This window comes from Haliotis rufescens, unplaced genomic scaffold (assembly GCF_023055435.1).
Source record: "Haliotis rufescens isolate VD_foot unplaced genomic scaffold, xgHalRufe1.0.p SCAF_1, whole genome shotgun sequence".
Lineage (NCBI taxonomy): Eukaryota > Metazoa > Mollusca > Gastropoda > Lepetellida > Haliotidae > Haliotis > Haliotis rufescens.
In genome coordinates, this window is record NW_025963779.1 from 67,719,457 (window position 1) to 67,738,461 (window position 19,005).

The window sequence follows — 19,005 nt, forward strand, 5'->3', positions numbered from 1 at the left end:
TCACTGCAATTTCAACAAGGGAGTTGATTTTTATCCCATTCGCGTCGTGACATACCTCGGAGTCCCTTGTCTGTGGGGTGTTGACCTGCAGGGGGGTCCTCACTGTGGGGGTGGAAGGGGTGGGGGGCATGGGGGATCCCAGATCACTTGCATGGGAAGATATCATACTCTCCATATCGTCGTCACTTTCATGCTGAGCCTAAAATAATTAGACAACAGATATTGCAAAATATGCTGATTCAGCAATCTGTTTGGTTGAAATTGTTTAAAAGAAGTCAGGAAATCTGCTGGGCTTTTCACGGCTTATGAATATGTATCTTTGTAAACTGTGATGGAAGCATATGATATCTGCTACTGCCTACATTCCAGAGTGACATCAAATACGTCACTCAGTTGTTTGAGGTGAGGTGAGGTGAAATGGGGTTTAATTTCGCGTCCAAGATTATTGCACTTATATAGCGACATTCATGCACGTACTAGTCCGGACTGATGCCGATTTATAGTGCTAGCCCACTGAGATATCATTCCGCAGTTTAACAAGAATACCTCACTCAGACACAGTATATAGACTCAGAGCCAACTAGTCCTTGTTTTAGCCCCTTACTGCAGAGTGCCAGACAGGGTAACAACAAGTACTATCTTTTAACGTCTTTGGTATGACGCGGCTGGGGATTGAAACCCCTGACCTTCTGCTCTACCACTAGACCACAGAGGCGGTAATTGATACAGCACACACAGACAGTTGAGTGTAAAGTTTCCCATAACTTCCAAAATAACAATGTTAAGTAGCAGTGTTGGCTGAAGAGCGCGTTTTTGCGTCTTGGACGCACAAAAATAAGTTTGAACGCACCTGCGTAACATGTGTGGGTCTCGTGGACGCAGTGACTGGGGCTTTATTAATTTCATATCGAATTGACACTGTTATCGTAAATCAAAGACGTACGTCTTTGCGTAAAGGTACAAACAAGACAGCGAAGCATGTTGATTAACACTTATGTTTGCTAAACCAAACCAGTTTCATTATTCTCTCCCTTTTTATGACAAATACCCAAACCGGTTTCTTGACCTATATCTATTGTCGGTTTTGCATGTATTAATTTTCGGTATGGTCCGTAGCTTTGCTTCAGCCAATCAGGTGCCACATAAGCAAGTCGGATATAGTCGTGATTAATTTAGCTTGCTGATTGGTCGAAAATATCCTGACCTTGTGTCAAACTAAAAATAGCCAGGCACATCAAGGGTATACTTCAGAACGTGGTAACAGTGACCCGCGAAATCGAGCGACCGTGTAGGATGATACGCTATGTTATCGCGGTAGTTAATTTATAATGGATCGTAGTGGGGCACGCTTACAAACTTATTAAATATGTGATTCACAAAATGTTTGTTGTTCATTGGATTGATTGATGCTGATTTTCTTTACCGAGTTCGGTAAACAAAGTACCTGTCATTGGTGAATCTTACCGCAGTAAGTAAGGCTGTGTGGATTGTATGGTATATCACTTCCTGTTTTGAATTTTGCATACGACCGAGGTTTGGTCAAGGGACTTCGTTTGAACAAATGGGTTCTTTTTCTAATCAATTTTGAATGGAGGAAGGGGTAATTCCACTTCAAAAACATCCCAGGAACTGTCATAAAAAAAGTTAACACGTGTACAAGTAGCCGTGACATACCGCAACGAGTCCTGTATTCGATCATGCGATGAAATATATCGTGCTTAGATTTGCATAAGTAAACAGTCGACAGGTTGTGTGGATTACGAGATTTGTCAATAACGCGATACTGTATATGATAAAGAATGAATGCGAACACTTGAATGTACAATGATGTAAGCATTGTTTTTATTTAGCGGACTCTGAATATTTAGTTATTCTACAACAGACTTATCAAGCTGATAATAATTCAATGTCTTGTGAGTCATATTCAGAATTGCAAAACACATTTTGCCAGGACCGTTATTGGTGTTACTGACATGTTTAAACATTTATAGCACCTGAAACATGTTGACTTGATTTATCAAGGAAATGCTGGATCCTGAACATACTCTTACTAAAAAAACGTTCGATATGCCAATTATATTTTATGACTCATTGATCATTGTCACAGTTACAACATGAACTCAATACTCAGTACAGTAGCATCAGAACAGCCATTGAACTTAACTGAATCCATAACTTCAAATCATTTGTAGATCTCGGTAAAAACATTCACAAATGTCTGTCACAATGACCCCTTACCAATGGCTGACCCGTGTACTGCCTTTTCATATACGAAGTTAGATATTAACATGGATAATTTTGTGTTATAATATTCATTAATATCAAATGTCCCTTTTAAGAAATTGTTTGTCCCTTAATGTAAACCTCTTGGTTATGAGAGCAGGATGTGCCCTGATGTGAACCTTTCTCTCACTTTGCCTGTTTGTTGATATTTTGCAGTTACGAAAAGATTTCTTATTTTTCACAACCACTGTATTCTGTTGTTAATGTTGTGTTATAATGCTATAAATTGGACCCCTCCATTTTTGTTTGGGACCCCTAATTTTATGATGAAGGGGTCCAAGTGACCCCAAGAAAATTTAAGCCAGAGCAGACACTGAAGTAGCATCCTCATTATCATGTGCTTCCAGACTTGCTGGTATTATTGATACTTGGATAACATTTGAAGCCTCAACATGAAGCCACTGCACTGGCCACAGAACCATTTCAGCTATTTGCAGCTATTTCAAAGATTTGTTTGGTTGTGGTTTAATGCCACACTCTTTAAATAATGGTCTGGACCAGACAATACAGTGATTGATAATATGAGCAATGAGCAATGAGCCATGCTATTGGGTACAGTGATCCTCTATCAAACAAGTTGCAGAGTCTGACCACCCGATCCATTTGGTCGCCTCTTACGAGTGAGTGAGTGAGTGAGTATGATTTTACGCCGCTTTTAGCAATATTCCAGCAATATCACGGCGAGGGACACCAGAAATGAGCTTCACACATTGTGCCCATGTCGGGAATCAAACCCGGGTCTTCGACGTGACGAACTAACGCTTTAACCACTGGGCTACCCGACCGCCCCCGCCTCTTATGACTGCTGCCAACCAATTCTAACCCGGCAGAAACAACTGTAGGGTTTGTACTAATCTCATAGACATGTAAGATAATATCCATAATAACAATGGTTCAGTGTTTCAAAATTTCAGCAACTTGACCTGAACAAGTACAAGAACAAAGTGTACACAATACATGCAATAGATAGACAGAGATCACCATGATCACAACTTGCACAATGATGAAAAAAATATTTTAGCAAAGGAAGAAATAGTAAGTCTCAAACAAATGGAAAAGTGTCATCAATGTAGTAATTATAGATGTAAAGGGAAATTTGTGACTTGTCCAAAGTTTGTGCTTAGAGTAAAAGCTCATAACCAAAGGGAGATAACTCAAGAACATATGGTCTCACATAAAACAGGAAGTACATACCTCAGCATCTTTATCTGGGGAGTACTCATCATCATCTTCATCATCAGGAAAGTATATATCCAGGATACTCGGCTTTTTGGCTGCTGTTGTCTTCTTCACTGGTGACAGCGGCCATTTTTCTAAGGGCTAAGAAGTAAAAAAAACACAATAAAAATGACGAATATCTGAAACCAATCTACATATATCCAGGCTAAGAAAATCCCTGTTTTTAAAATACTAGTCCTGAGGAATAGTGTAAACTTGATTTCACTAGTCCTCAGAGTTTGAACATGTTGAAGCCAGTCTTGCTTAAACAAGACACAAATATTTACTATGTTCACATATTGTGTCAGTTTTATCCAGTTCCAATTTATAACAAAACTGAAACAATGAGAACTAGTTCAGAACTGTCGTCATCAAATTATCCTAGTCAATGAGGATGACCATCAATCGATTTTACTTGTCCTCAGAACAATTTACAAATGATTTAGCTGGTGGACTAGTTTGAATTTCATATTGTCTACAGAGAGATGAGGAAGAGTACCTACCACCCCTTTCTCTATGACCTCCTTCACTTTAGCGCGGGTCATCTTGGGCTCGAAGGCGAGACGGCCGATGCTGGTCAGCTGTTCATTCAGACTGTTGCGAATCATCTGCTGGACATCCTCGTTCTTCACTAGCTCCTGGACAACATTCATACCAGACAAAAGGAATCAACAGAGTTTGTCAAATGTTTTGAAGGGATTGAGCTTTGTCGGAGAAGTATTGACCGGTGGAATATCTACCATGAATCTGATGAACACTAGCTACGTGAGTTAAGCACAGCTAAGTGCACACGACTAAGACAATCAGATTCACAACAATCCTGTGTAAGACTTGCACTTTTACAACATGTTAATAGGGTACTGACATTTGTACTGCAGATCAGTATGATATGTGATAATCAGTAGGACTAAGAACTCCTCAATCAGACAATACGCTGCCCTTTTATAAACCTGATAAAGCAGAAACCCTGATTTCGCACCGATAATCAATGTTTGTTTCTAGATTTGTCAGCAATATACCCATGCTCGTGGGTTTCACCAAAGTTGCAAACCCCTGAAATCTGCAACACTTCAGGCTTTCCTCACACATCAAGCTGACGCCCTGATATAACCATGGCAATGGAAATACAGTTCAAAGTACTCATGGACATAAACTAAAATAGGAAATACAATTGGGACAAAACATGGTGATAAAGACTATGCATCAACAAAACCTACATGAATGATATTCTTCACATTGATTGCAGTCAGGCCTTTGCTAATCGCACTCTTTTCCAACTTGTCATCCATTTCGGTATCAGCTATGTGCAATCTATCCTGGGAGGTGTCAGCATCATCAGCACTCAGGTAGTCAACACCAGCAACCCCAGTACCGCCAGCAACCCTGGAAGCAGCAGCAGCACACTTTCTTGGTGTTGATGGAGGTGTGGTTTCAAGTCTCTTCTTGATTGATTTTCTGAAAAGGAAAATATAATCTGTTGTTCTACTGAACCATGTGGACTGACCATGCTTACAAAAGCATGTGTACTTTACTTTTAGACCCATGAAGATCCCGGGTTGGAATAGGTCTTTAGCAACCCATGCTTGTCGTAAGAAGCGACTAACGGGATCGGGTGGTCAGACTCGCTGACTTGGTTGACGCATGTCATCATATCCCATTTGCGTAGATCGATGCTCATGATGTCAATCACTGGATTGTCTGATCCAGACTCGATTATTTACAGACCACCGTCATGTAGCTGGAATATTGCTGAGTGCAAGGTGGTCACAGGTTCTTCATCATGTTCATGAACGTTACTGATCTCAGACAAGCAGACTTATGTTAATTTCAAACCCTGGTTAAATGCATACAACTTCACGCCTTAAAAAGGGTGTTCTTGTATCATGTGTATGTTTTCATGATTTTCAAGTAAATCATTATAAATGCTTCAGATTAATTTCAACATTAGGCAAACAACTATTCCAAATACTTTAAAATGATATGGAGAAACATACCTGTTCTCTAGTTCTAAGCTGGCCATGATTAACTGTTTCCGAGGTGTCTTCTTCTGGTCTCCCTTGTGCTTAGATGGTGTGTCTTTCTTGTGCAGTTTCTTCTGTGAGCAATGCATGGCTGTATTCACTTCACTGCTCTCCTGATTCAAGATTGACAACTGTTCGCTTATAAAAGCATAGTTCTGCTTCTCCTCTTCACTCAAGGTGCTGGAGTTCTGAGCTGCCTTGTCCTTGACAGGTGTGCTTGCAAAACTCTGACCGCAAACAATCTGAACTGCAGATTCGTCCTCGTCTTCTGTTACTTCCTCCGATATATCGGTCCACTGGCTGTCATCAGTGTCAGCATCAGGGCTTCCGACCCCATCAGAACATGCTGAAGTCACATTGTCAGAACCACCTTCCATTACGTCTTTGACTCCCTTACTTCCTTTGCAATCAGTAACCTGTTCTTCACTCAAATCTGAGTTTTCTTTCGGATTCTCAGTAATATCTGTGTGTTCATCTTCAGTTGATACTGACTCTTGTTTAACACAGAGGTCATTGTTTGACGCATCAGCATCTTGTGTACTGTGATCCATCACATTGACTCAGATAGCTGGTGTATTCACACCAGTTATGACATGACAAGCATTCAGAATAATGTCAACTTCATACACTCCATGTTGGTATTAAGATCAAGAGCTGATGACAAACATGCGAGTTCTGTCTGGATCTCCCATAGTCCGAGGTACATGGTAGAATATATCACCTATCATTGGACACTTTCACCTTGTTGACTGGCTTCATTCTTTAGCTTGACAAGTACTGTGTATCTGAAACTGTCAACACAGGTAAAAGTTAAAGATCTGTATCTTAAAGTTACCCTATTCGACGTAAAAAGCACCCCGCTCTCATAAGCACCCCGCTCTCATAAGCACCCATGACAATATTTGCTAATAGATTGGCTAGTGAATAATCACAATAGCACCCCTTGCGATTGATCAATGTTCACAAGACTTATTTATTCGCGTATAATACGCACTCGTGTGTTATATGCACCTTAATTTATGGGCAATTAAATTCTGGAAAAATATATCTGTCGTATATAAACATTTCAGGCTGTCAGCATAAACCACAAAATTTATCTTTCAACTCTGTTTTTTTCACCAAAATAATATTCTAAAAAGAGCCTCTATTTCTAATTTTGAGAGCACCCTGGATGCTTATTACGTCGAATATGGTAGTTACATTTTGCAAAAGCGGTAGTGTGTGTCACGGTAGTGTGTTATTAACATCACTAGTGATATGTGGAATTTACATCATGATCATTGGTTTGTTTTCATTGTTGTTTAACGCTACACTCAGCAATATCTGAGTCATGTGATGGTGGTTTGTAAATGATCAAGTCTGGACCAGACAATCTGATGATCAATATTATAAGCAACAATCCACACTGTCTGGGTATGATGACATGCAATAAACCAAGTCACTGAGTCTGACCACCAGATCAATTTGATCGCCTTTTATGACCAGCATTGGCTGCTGAGGACCTATTCTAATCCGACAAAAACAATTGTAGGTTTTGTCCTAGACTAAGATATGTATATGATGTAACTTGTAAGATAATCCATAATAACCCAACAATATTGTTTCAATTATTTAAAAAGACATTGCACTTCTGATTAAGGCAGCATGCACACATGAATTTAATCTCATATCAACACATACCGCATCAGATACGAAGGACGAACTTCGCAAATGCAAATTACTGTATTTACATAATAAGCGCCCCGCACTCTTTCCACTCTGTTTTTTTCCTCACCTAATTTCTAATTTCTATTTCTAATTTTGAGAGCGCCCTGGGCACTTATTACGTCAAATATGGTAGTCTTTTGTCCTGATCATTACCTAGTGCATCATGGTGCATGAATTTTGTTTCCAGACCATGAGACAGCTGATTAAAATAAAATAAATTAAAAAAACATACATATGTTTTACATCCTTGAAAAGAAAAAGAATGGTTCACGAGATAGTGAGTGAGTGAGTGAGTTAAATTTTACATCGCATCGGCAATATTTCAGCCATATAGCGATGTGAACTAGGTTGAACAAGTTAGGCATTTATATTATATATTAAAAGCTGTCATCGAAGGACAGTACAACAACCAGCAATATATCACAGATTATAATTTTAAAACTAGTTTTAGAGCAATAAAATAATCAGATACAATACAAACGATACAATATAAAAACGGGCTGTAGATCGCCAGCAACCAAAGTTAGGCCACCATACTAGGGACAATGGGGACTTACGGTACTTCTGCTACCTACATGGTACCCCAGCAGGATTTACACCATCCCTCTGGCCACTGGCGATTATCAGACAGATTAGCCAAAGAGTTAAAATCAACAAAAATACTACGATTAAAAGCACAGAGAAAGGAAATTATACGTTGAATGATACTGGTTCACGAGATAGAATCCCAAGTCAGAATGTTACATCCCTTCACGTAGCATTATATATATTATGTGTACTTCAGACGGCAAGCCAATTAAATTTATAAAGTTTTATATACTATTAACAGTAAATACCAGAACCCTGTTTCAGAATAGAACATCGGAATGGCAATGACTTAATTAACATACATGTCATCCCCAGCAGTAGATTATCATCTAACAGCAGCCCCGGGTGGTAATTAGGCCGTAGTAGGACTGCTATCTAATCATCATGTTCATAGTAAACTGAAATCCACTCATGTTCATCGAACAGTGAAGATCCGGGTAGGGAATAGGTCTTTAGCAACCCATGATATTGCTGTAAAAGGCAACTAAAAGGATTGGGTGGTCAGGCCCGCTGACTTGGTTGATGCATGTCATCGTATCCCAATTGCGTGGATTGATGCTCATGTCAATCACTGGATTGTCTGGTCCAGACTCGATTATCGATTATAGCTGGAATATTGCTGAGTGCGGCGTTTAACAACAAACATGACAAACAAAACAAAGAAACAATATCATGTTCATCATGTTCATACCACATTCCCACTCACAGCATGAATAGGATCAATAGCAAAAGCACATATTTCTTCATGTATTGCATGAATTTACGCTGTAACTGGGACGAGAAATGTTAAGACCGAGTAGATCCTGGAATAATCATAGTATTAAATGAGAAATGGTCAAGAACCACTGAGAACATTGGAAGATCTGGTTTGAACATTTTAATCATCACTCAGTTCACTGATCATATATTTGACATAAACATGACAAAAGAATATCAGATTCGTATCGAAACAACAATGTTTCTGTTGTGTTGATGATTGTTTAATTTATGCAACACATCAAAAAAAATATAAATGAAATGCGAATCTAAAGACCCCCGGTGTATTTTACTAATTCAGATATATTTCTGCGTCACTGTCAGTGTCAGGCAAAAATAGTGTAAACATTAAAAAAAAACATCAATCACCATCGGTGTTTGACGATTTATCTCCTTTGAACAATCTTCAGCGATGTAACCCAGTTTCTTCGGATAAACACATACTTTGCAAATGATTGCGGTTAATACAATTTAATACCTTACTACTTCGTCTGTGAGAAGCATTCACATTTCTGCATGCAAACCCGCGCCATTTTAGTCGCTGATCAAAACTTCCGGTGGGTATGTACCAAAATATTAACCATGAGTGATTGGTGAAAAGAAACGGATTTAAAAAAAAACGTTCCTGTGTACATTTGTATATTATCTGCTGATATCAAGGCAGGATATTTTCTTGAAGACTGGGTATATCATCGTTAAATCAGTTAGCATACGAATGGCATAAATATGAATAGTAAGTATGTTAAACATTTTGAAGCGTACATAAAATACAGAGACACATACTATTGTCGTGCATGGTCGTTCTAATTTTACGAACGAGCGTAACGTGAAGTTATTTACTCACTCGGTTCCAGCGAGTGAGTGGGTTCGATTAAGGAAATACTTAAAGGATGCAGATCCTGACACTGGAAAGATTTTGTTTCTTTTTTTCATGGGTCTTTAGTTAATCATGGCCACGGGATAATTCGTCAGTATCTACACTGCCTCATGGATGAAATAAAATGGGAGGACATGTGCACCTCACTCCTTCGGGCTAACGGGGAGAAGGTGCTCGATACTTCATGTTTATGTTGTAATTTATTTTTTTTAAAACAGTGTTCTAAGTTTACACTGGTGGTACTTCATTTAGAACCAAAATGTCCATCTCCTTTTTGGGAAGTAATTCTCATATCGATGTTATAACTGGGGTTGTTGTTTTTTTAGGGGAAGGTAATGACGACAGACTATAAAACATGGTCAACGCTTTGTAGGGGAAGATGCTGTGAGGGGAAGGCGTCCTGGTTAAAAGATCCATCTCTCTGTCCTGAGATATATTTTCAACAAGTGAAAAAAACCTGAAAAAGACCAAACAAAGAAAAGTGAAGTGGTCAACTCGAGGACAACCTACATTTGAAATAAAATCTGTGATACATTCTGTTGTTAAGAGGATCGAGAGTGAGTTGAAAAAATGTAATAAGACGGACGAAATCACCTTTGAGGCACCATGGAGAAGAAGGTACCATATTCTGCGGGAGGGGATTATTTTCGAGAATAGACGCCATGCTCACACACAAGAAAACTGTTTCTCTACCAGCACAGGTAGGGCCGTCAGAAACAACGAAACCGGCACCATCCAAAATAGCAGGGACTTTTTACTGAGGCCCTGTGCTACTCAAGTCACCATGGAGTCCACATCTTGTCCAGAATGTAGGAGACACTTTTCTAGATATGATAAGATGCAGAGACACAGAAAACAGACAATCCCTCCTCTACGTCACGTCTTTCTTCCTCCTCATATTCACGCCCCTTCATCCCCTCACGTCCTTTCTCTTCTATCCACGCCCCTTCTCCCCCTCACGTCCCTCCTCTCCTTCACGCCCCTTCTCCTCTTCACGCCCCTCCTCTCCTGCACGCCCCTTCTCCCCCTCACGTCCTTTCTCCTCCTATTCACGTCCCTTCTCCTCCTCACGCCCCTTCTCCTCTTCACGTCCCTCCTCCTATTCACGCCCCTTCTCCCCTTCACGCCCCTTCTCCACCCCACCCCCTCCTCCCCTTTACGCTCATCTTCCTCTTAACCCCTTCTCCTCCTCACGCCCCCTTCACGTCACTTCTCCTCCTCACGCCCCTTCTCCCCTCTTCTCCTCCCCACGTCCATCTTCCTCTTTACGCCCCTTCTCTTCACGCCCTTCTTCCTCTTCACGCCCCTTCTTTTCACATCCATCTTCCTCTTCACACCCCTTCTCCTCTTCGCGACCCTTTTTCCCTTCACGCCCCTTCTCCTCCTCACACCCCTACTCCCCTTCACGTCCATCACCCTCTTAACGCCCCTTTTCCTCTTCACGGTCCTTCTCCCCTTCACGTCCACCTTCCTCTTCATGCTCTTCCTCCTCTTCTCGCCCCTCCTTCTCTTCACGCCCTTCTCCTCATCACGCCCCTCCTTCCCTTCACGTCCATATTCCTCTTAACGCCCCTTCTCCTCTTCACGCCCCTCCTCCCCTTCACGCCCCTCCTTCTCTACACGCCCTTCTTCCTCTTCACGCCCCTCCTCCTCTTCACGCCCCTTCTCCACTTCCACAACAGTAAAATAACCAGAGAATAATAACCACCATACTAGGGACCGTAGGGACTTACAATACTTTTGCTTTCTGCACGGTATCCAGCAGGATTTATACCATCTCTTACAAATATACTACGATTAAAAATGGAGTAGACTGAAATGTACTTTGAAGGATGTGGAACTTACGCACACTCCCAGGGGGACAATACTTTTACAGTACTTTAACCCCCCCCAAGAACACAGCCACTAACAATCTCAGTTGCAAATTTAATCTTCCTATTTTAAAACGACGTTTAGATTTTATACAAAACATGTTAATAATTTTTTTCAAGAAATTCAACTTCCTGTAAAAAAAACCCAGTAATTAAATGAGAACTAATACTATTAAAAAGCTACCTGATAGATGATGATTTGAAATATGTATCCCTTGTGATGGCAAAAATCAATACAGTCAAGCAGGACATACCTAAATGTAACTCTCTTATGACAAGGGATGTAAAATAGAGGATCCTCACCTTTCGACAAATGTTCATGTGTATATCTGCTATGGCCAATACGACTATCGTATCATGACCTCTTCAAATCTGGACTGACAACCCAAGCAGGTGTAACCGATATTTGGTTTTATTTCATCTAAATTATTTATACCCACTTTGGTGTCCCACTTCTTTTGCATAAGATATCTGATGTCACATCTTATGACACTAAATTGGATTAGAAGTGGTATCTTCCCGAGGCAAGAGAGTTAACTGACTGTAAACGTCCAGTTTCAACCCTTGCCGAACTAGGCCTGAATTTCTGGATTCGATTGTAGCGCCACCAGTGGTTATTACGAATTATGTCCCTTCTTTGTCCATCCTATTGGCCAATCAGAGTCCACATCTGATTTCACTTGTGTTTGCTTCAGTCAAGACGATCTGTTCGATAATCAAGGTCTATATTGTAAGTAAACGGGTCTTCCTTCGCGAAGTGCATCAAATCACGTGAGCACAATGATTAAAACATGAAACGATTTGGAAATTTTCTGTTGACGATAAGTTGACGGTACACATGCATGGCAAATCCTGAACTCGATCGAAATCTCTACGGCATCTTACGAACCGGGTGTTGATTTCGTTACGCGATTTTCATTGGACTATGCATAGAGTCATTAGTCCAGCCAAAATAGTACTCAATAATTCCAGCCTAGTTCTGCAAGGGTGGAAACTGGAAGTTTATAGTCAGTTAACGCCCTTGCCTCGGAAAGATGAACAATTTGTGTCACATATCTGTTGAGTGCTGTTTAAGCAGCAGCAGCCATTGTGTTACCAGTGATGCTAACATGGCTTGGTAACCAACAAAAGATGATGTCGTATTGGCCAGTAGCAAGTTCATTTTGTAATTTAACAATTTCGATTAAAAGTTTATGCTAACATGCCATGTTATGAATAGCCTGTAGGCACAAAAGAGAATCTGAAAATATTATAAGCTTCTAATATTTTGTATGTTTACTGACATACTTTAGAGCTGTTAAAATTGAATTTTCCCATGCTGTGAAAATAGAACAGTTATCAGGTAATGTGGATGATATAGTCCTGGATCCAATGACAGTGGCGATGCAACAGCGTCACCATCCTTGGATCCATCTGGAAATATAAAATTCGTAAGTATCATGTGTTTCTTAATTCATTTTATTGTTGTTGATAAATTAGTTGGCTAAAGCGCTCGGTTCCAAATTATAATAAAGAGGTATCTATTCTAAAGTGGGAGTACATCAAATTTCAAAACACAGTAGGTTTATCTCCTAAATGACATATTGCAAGGCTATTTTTATGCGACGTTGCTTCTGGGATGGCTAATCAGCTTCCACATATAGGCACTTGACGGGAGAAGTTCTGAAGGCACCAAGACAAAACCCCATTCCTTGATGATGAATAGTATCCAATAATATTCAATTTCTTTTACAGGTTCCACCATAGACGATGGAGCCATCATCTTGTTTAGAGCGAATAAGTGATCGGGTTTTCTGATCCCCAACCCACTTTGAATTCGACACGACTTTCAGAAAATCAAGGGCCTTTGGGCATCTATTTTTTAAAAGGTAAAATGGCTGTCAAACATTAGACCCAAGAACTTTGCCTCGTTGACAACCTTAATAGGACTGCTATTCAAAACTAGTTCTGGATCTCATTGAGGTCTGTATTTTCTACAAAAGTGAATAAAATTTGTTATAGATTTGAAAATTTAAAACCGTTTTCTAAAGACCATTTATGTATTTTATTTAGACACAATTGTCTTTCGATAGTACCATATTTCTGACTATATCGTCACTATGTGGCCCGTTATGCACATGCCAGGAATAATTCTGTTATTTTTACCAATAATACCCTTCATTCTACACCAAATGGACTTACATGGGGTAAACCTATTCAATGTCGAGATGAAGGACCGCCCGCTTGAACGCTTGGTAGCAGTCCTAACACGAGTTGACTGTTGTGAGCTCATTTCCTTGTCCTGTAGGCTTTTCACATTCCTTGTTCCTTCAGGGTTTGGAGTCTAAGGCTGGATGTTAATATAAGGGTAACGCTATTTTTCAGGGCATTATCATTTGCAGAAGCCCGAGGTTTTTCATTAACTGCCCGACGAAGGAGGGCAGTTGAAAAGACCGAGGGCTTCTGCAAATGATAATGCCCTGAAAAAGAGCGTTACCGTTATTATCGCTAAAATGGATGGAATTTGTTATCAAATAAAAAGAAACAACAATATCGGTTTTGAAAAATTTACTGCAATCAACACGAATGTCACTGACCACATTTTACAAATATGGAAACATCATAGAACAAACCAGATGACGTCACTATAATGCGTGACGTCATTTTCTCAACCCTATGACGTCACCTAACAACGGGCGTGATAATGGCCCGTCGTCAAGTAATATGAGGGCATTATCAAGTTACAGTGGCCCGCTCATTTCTGATAACGTGCGGGCGGTTTAATGATAATTCTATCCATTTTAGCTATAATATAACGGTAACGCTGTTTTTCAGGGCATTATCATTTGCAGAAGCCCGAGGTCTTCCATTAACTGCCCGACGAAGGAGGGCAGTTGAAAAGACCGAGGGCTTCTTCAAATGATAATGCCCTGAAAAATAGCGTTACCGTTATTATAGCTACAATGGATGGAATTTGTTATCAAATAAAAAGAAACAACAATATCGGTTTTGAAACATTTACTGCAATCAACACGAATGTCACTGACCAACTTACAATGGAAACGTCATAGAACAAACCAGATGACGTCACTATTGAACGTGACGTCTCCTATCCCTATCCTATGACGTCACCTGACAACGGGCGTGATAATGGCCCGTCGTCAAGCAATGTGAGGGCATTATCAAGTTACAGTGGCCCGCTCATTTTTGATAACATGCGGGCGGTTTGATGATAATTCTATCTATTTTAGCTATAATATTGTACATTCGCACACGACATTCCAAAGGAACCATCCGATATTTCAACAATCTGTATAGTAATATGTCCACTGAGGATATCATTATCATCATTGATCAAGTCAAGAGTGATATGTTCATCACAGAGCGGAAACGTCAACCCAATTTACCTTTTAAGCTTCCATCCAGGTACGCAGTGGACTCACCTGGATGTCTGCAAACACTGGGAAATGATCCCTACGAAGTGCATCATCTTGGAAAACATCTCAGTTGCACTTATTTGCCATTGAAGAGGAAACGATAAATAGCTCCAAAGGAGAAAAGATCCACCTTCCAAGATCCATTCCGGTCATTTTTCTGTTGTTCGGGATAACTAGATCAGCTTCATTCAAAAGAGATTCTACAACTGTTCCCTTGATATATAATTTATCACTGCCACACAATTCACTATGACTGTTGAATTCACCACAAATGAAGTATGGGCCATCAGATGCCTTAACAATTGTCTTTATCATTCACACTTAGATTTCTAGTGTTGTATATTATTTATGAAATATTTTTTTATCAACATAATATATTTTTACCGGATTAGCTTCAAAAACTGTTTGTGGTAATGTATGTTCCTTGAAATACACATCAGATTCAACCAACATAGCCCAACCTCCTCTACAGGGATTGTTTCACATTAGGATCACTAGTTATTCTGTCTTGTACCAACCAGGTATAACCGTTTTTTTTAAAAATACTTCAGGTCATAATAAACGTTTCCTGAACGCAAATGATATCTGGCAGTTGTGAAAAACCGTTTAAGGTGATCTACATGTGACTGAGGGTTCCAGGACAGGATTATAAGGTGTTTTAGTGCAAGATAGTGAGGATTGAGTGAGTTGGGTTTAACGCCGCTTTTAACAGTATTCCAGTTATATCACGGCGTGGCAGCTTAATGTGGGAGGAAAGCCCGACGTGATGCAGGTCTTAGATGTTTACCACTTTGATGAAACCCACGAGCAAGGGTATGGTGCTGACAAACCTAGAAACATAATCGGGGCGAACCGGGAGTCGAACCCACAATCATAGGTTTCTCGCGTGTCCAAGGGACGCAACCATGCACAGCGAATGGCGGCGCTTTAGACGACTGGGCCACCCGTGCCCACACATAGTAAGGAAGACGAGTGCATTATCCATTATTCTTTATTATAGCTAAAATGGATAGAATTATCATAAAAACGCCCGCATGTTATCAGAAATGAGCGGGCCACTGTAACTTGATAATGCCCTCATATTACTTGACGACGGGCCATTATCACGCCCGTTGTTAGGTGACGTCATAGGATAGGGATAGGTGACGTCACGCATTATAGTGACGTCATCCGGTTTGTTCTATGACGTTTCCATATTTGTAAAAGTGGGTCAGTGACATTCGTGTTGATTGCAGTAAATGTTTCAAAATCGACATTGTTGTTTCTTTTTATTTGATAACAAATTCCATCCATTTTAGCTATAATAACGGTAACGCTATTTTTCAGGGCATTATCATTTGCAGAAGCCCTCGGTCTTTTCAACTGCCCTCCTTCGTCGGGCAGTTAATGGAAAACCTCGGGCTTCTGCAAATGATAATGCCCTGAAAAATAGCGTTACCCTTATATCAACATGCAATTATTCAAGATATCATTTGACACATGAGAGACCATATATCTGTATATAGTCTCTGGACACATCAAGAAAAAATACTTTTGCACTGAGGCTAAAGGTGAACCATCGACCGCCTCCGTGGTCTAGTGGCAGAGCGTCCGCCCGGAGGGCAGAGGGTCCGGGGTTCTATCCCAGGCCGCGTCATACCAAAAGACGTTAAAAGATTATCCTTGTTGTTACCCTGCCTTGCGTTCGGCATTAAGGGGCTAAAACAAGGACTTGTCGGCTCGGTGTCATTATACTGTGTTGGGGGGTATTCATGTTAAACTGCGACATGGTATCTCAGTTAGCCAGCACTATATATCGGCATCAGTCCGGACTAGTACAAGCAGCCACACACACACACACACACACACACACACACACGCACGCACGCACACGCACGTCGCTATATAAGTGCAATAATCTTGGACGCGACGTTAACCCTCTGGATGCCGAGTTTTTTTTCTGACGCACATTTTCCTAAGATCGGAAAAGTGAAGGTTGTGCGAGAATTGCGCTCACGCGGCACTGGATCTACCTCTGGCTATAAAATTACGCAGAGATGAAGAATATTAAATTTCCTATTTGATGGTGTAAATTTAACTGTAAATATCAAACCGGTTTACAAAAAAAGACACTCCTAAGTGTTGTCCGAGAATATATTCTGCGTTGAAAAACAGTAAATTTCTCCGCTTTTTATCGTACACCGATAAAAGTACTGTGCGACAATTTTTTTAATTAAGAAGCTTTACGGAAACTGTGAGCGAACAAAATACTGCCTAATATCTGAAGGACATAACTACATATCAAATGGAGTTATATGCGTTTGTATAACGACATACATTCAATTCCAAAAATAGCATGCCGTAAATGACGAAAACTGCTTTTTCTCTATGACGTCAAAAGGTGACAGAGAGGTTACACGCGTACAAAGAAAAGGGGACATAACTCCGCTATGCTTAGCTCTAGTTTGTTGTAACTCAGGTCACTTGGTGAGAATTAGCTGTGGGTAAGGACAATGTATTTTCGTGGTGTTTTGTTCAGGAGGAACCAAACTATTCCAACACAAATATCGATATTGAAACTGTACACGTTTAGTTATAAAATATACCCATAAGAAATTATGAAATCGTACTTCATTAAAAAGGAGTTAATAGAGAAATGGATGGCCTTATCTAACCTATAACTTAGTCCTTAGATTCCAACATTCTCCTGATTGTGTAAGTGTAATTTGACTTATGTTGCATCATTATTAATGGAGCACAAGCCTTATCATCAAATGTAATGAAATACTCTAAAAATAAAACCATTCCTTTTGACGTCATGGCTGGTTTTATGTCTTTGATAACGTCGGAAAAAGACGACACTGGTATTTTGATTAATATATATCTCCCCTAATCTTCGTTCATGGTATGGAAAATCTCGATGTGTGGAACGGAATTTGACGCTTTTCCGACACAACATAAAATTACTGCTCTCACCAAGCTAATAATGTCTTGAATATGTAAACAATTAGATAGTTTATCGTGTATCTTAATTGGACAAGACACGCACCTGTTTAGCATAAATTTACGTAATAAAATTCCCAAAAGAATATTTCAAAACAACCAAACATATATTCAATATTGGACATATATTTGTTCATTATTATGTTATTATTTCTTACACAATAAAAGATGCAAAGAAAGCTCTATTGGTATAGAATTATCAGGATAATCGTATACGGTTGAACCAACAGGGTACCTGGCATGTGTTTTATACATTTTACAATTCCTGGAGAAATAAAGTAAACTGTTTACTATCCTGTGATCACAATATTGACAAAAGAATGAAACCATTGATTATATAATGCAAAACGAGAGGAATAATTCGTAAATTGTTTGTGACTAACGCGCACCTGGCGAATCGTTAGATATCACTTTTCTCTGTATCTAACGACATAAAAGACAATTCCAAGACCAAGACATTATAGAAATGTGTGCAAATATTTTACCGAAAAATATTATCCATTTTGTTAAAGTAATATAATCAGTTTTAGTTATAAAATAAAATGAAACGTCTATTCATGGACATTGGTTATATGATCTTATAATATTGACTTATTACACATCCAAAGAAATACGTACATGCTGCAGTTACATTTACACTTCATCTTGTAACACTTGTCCAAAGGAAATAAGAAATATCGTAGTCGACACTATAAACCTATCATGCACATTCTTATGTAAACAATGTTCAAACAAACAGGAGATTATCAAAGGTTCCTTCATACATGTTGTGGCCTATATGTACGTATGATTTCATTTTGAACATTGACAAATATCCAAAGTGAAATTAATTGTGTGAATGAAAAAATGTATAAAAGACATGCAAAATATACACCATAACTGAAACTGTAGACAGCATGATACAATGATCGTGTGCACTCTCATTCAAGGACCTTCACCTCAATGAAATTACCAAATATGTACAACAATGTTGACGTATGACATCACTACCTGTGACCCACTTTTACAAAATGGCGTGTACACTGTCAACAGTACGCGGGATTGTACCAGGGGACTTTCGTTGATTCAGGGATCGTATAAACATAAATGTGACATGTAAGTAATCAGAAACATTCTGACAATCTATGTACTGTTGTTTGTTGTCATAATTTTCATTGAAACAAACGGAAATAGTCAGAAATTCCGATAAATACCGTTGTCGTTGTGCGTGATTTTGCGTCAGTCATGGCGTCAACCAGAACGGTAACTTTGACAACTTCTGTTGAAAATATCAAATCATTGCAATG

The 19,005-nt window shown here is 39.6% G+C and overlaps 1 protein-coding gene across 3 annotated transcripts in view; it reads right to left on the reverse strand.

The window, feature by feature from the left end:
• LOC124134138 overlaps positions 1–9,125 on the reverse strand; it is a 49,662-nt gene extending 40,537 nt beyond the window's left edge. Inside the window, exons 1-6 of one of the 3 annotated variants that reach the window (XM_048399961.1) lie at positions 9,057–9,125; positions 5,496–6,313; positions 4,719–4,956; positions 4,005–4,139; positions 3,478–3,603; positions 56–199 (exon numbers count right to left, since the gene is read on the reverse strand). In XM_048399961.1, coding sequence (XP_048255918.1) covers positions 56–199; positions 3,478–3,603; positions 4,005–4,139; positions 4,719–4,956; positions 5,496–6,073 — 1,221 coding nt within the window. In that variant the 5' untranslated portion in view covers positions 6,074–6,313; positions 9,057–9,125. Of the gene's footprint in view, positions 1–55; positions 200–3,477; positions 3,604–4,004; positions 4,140–4,718; positions 4,957–5,495; positions 6,314–8,942 lie in introns of all 3 variants that reach the window. The other 2 variants (XM_048399958.1, XM_048399966.1) reach the window with 2 other exon arrangements.
• Between the last annotated feature and the right edge of the window lie 9,880 nt (positions 9,126–19,005).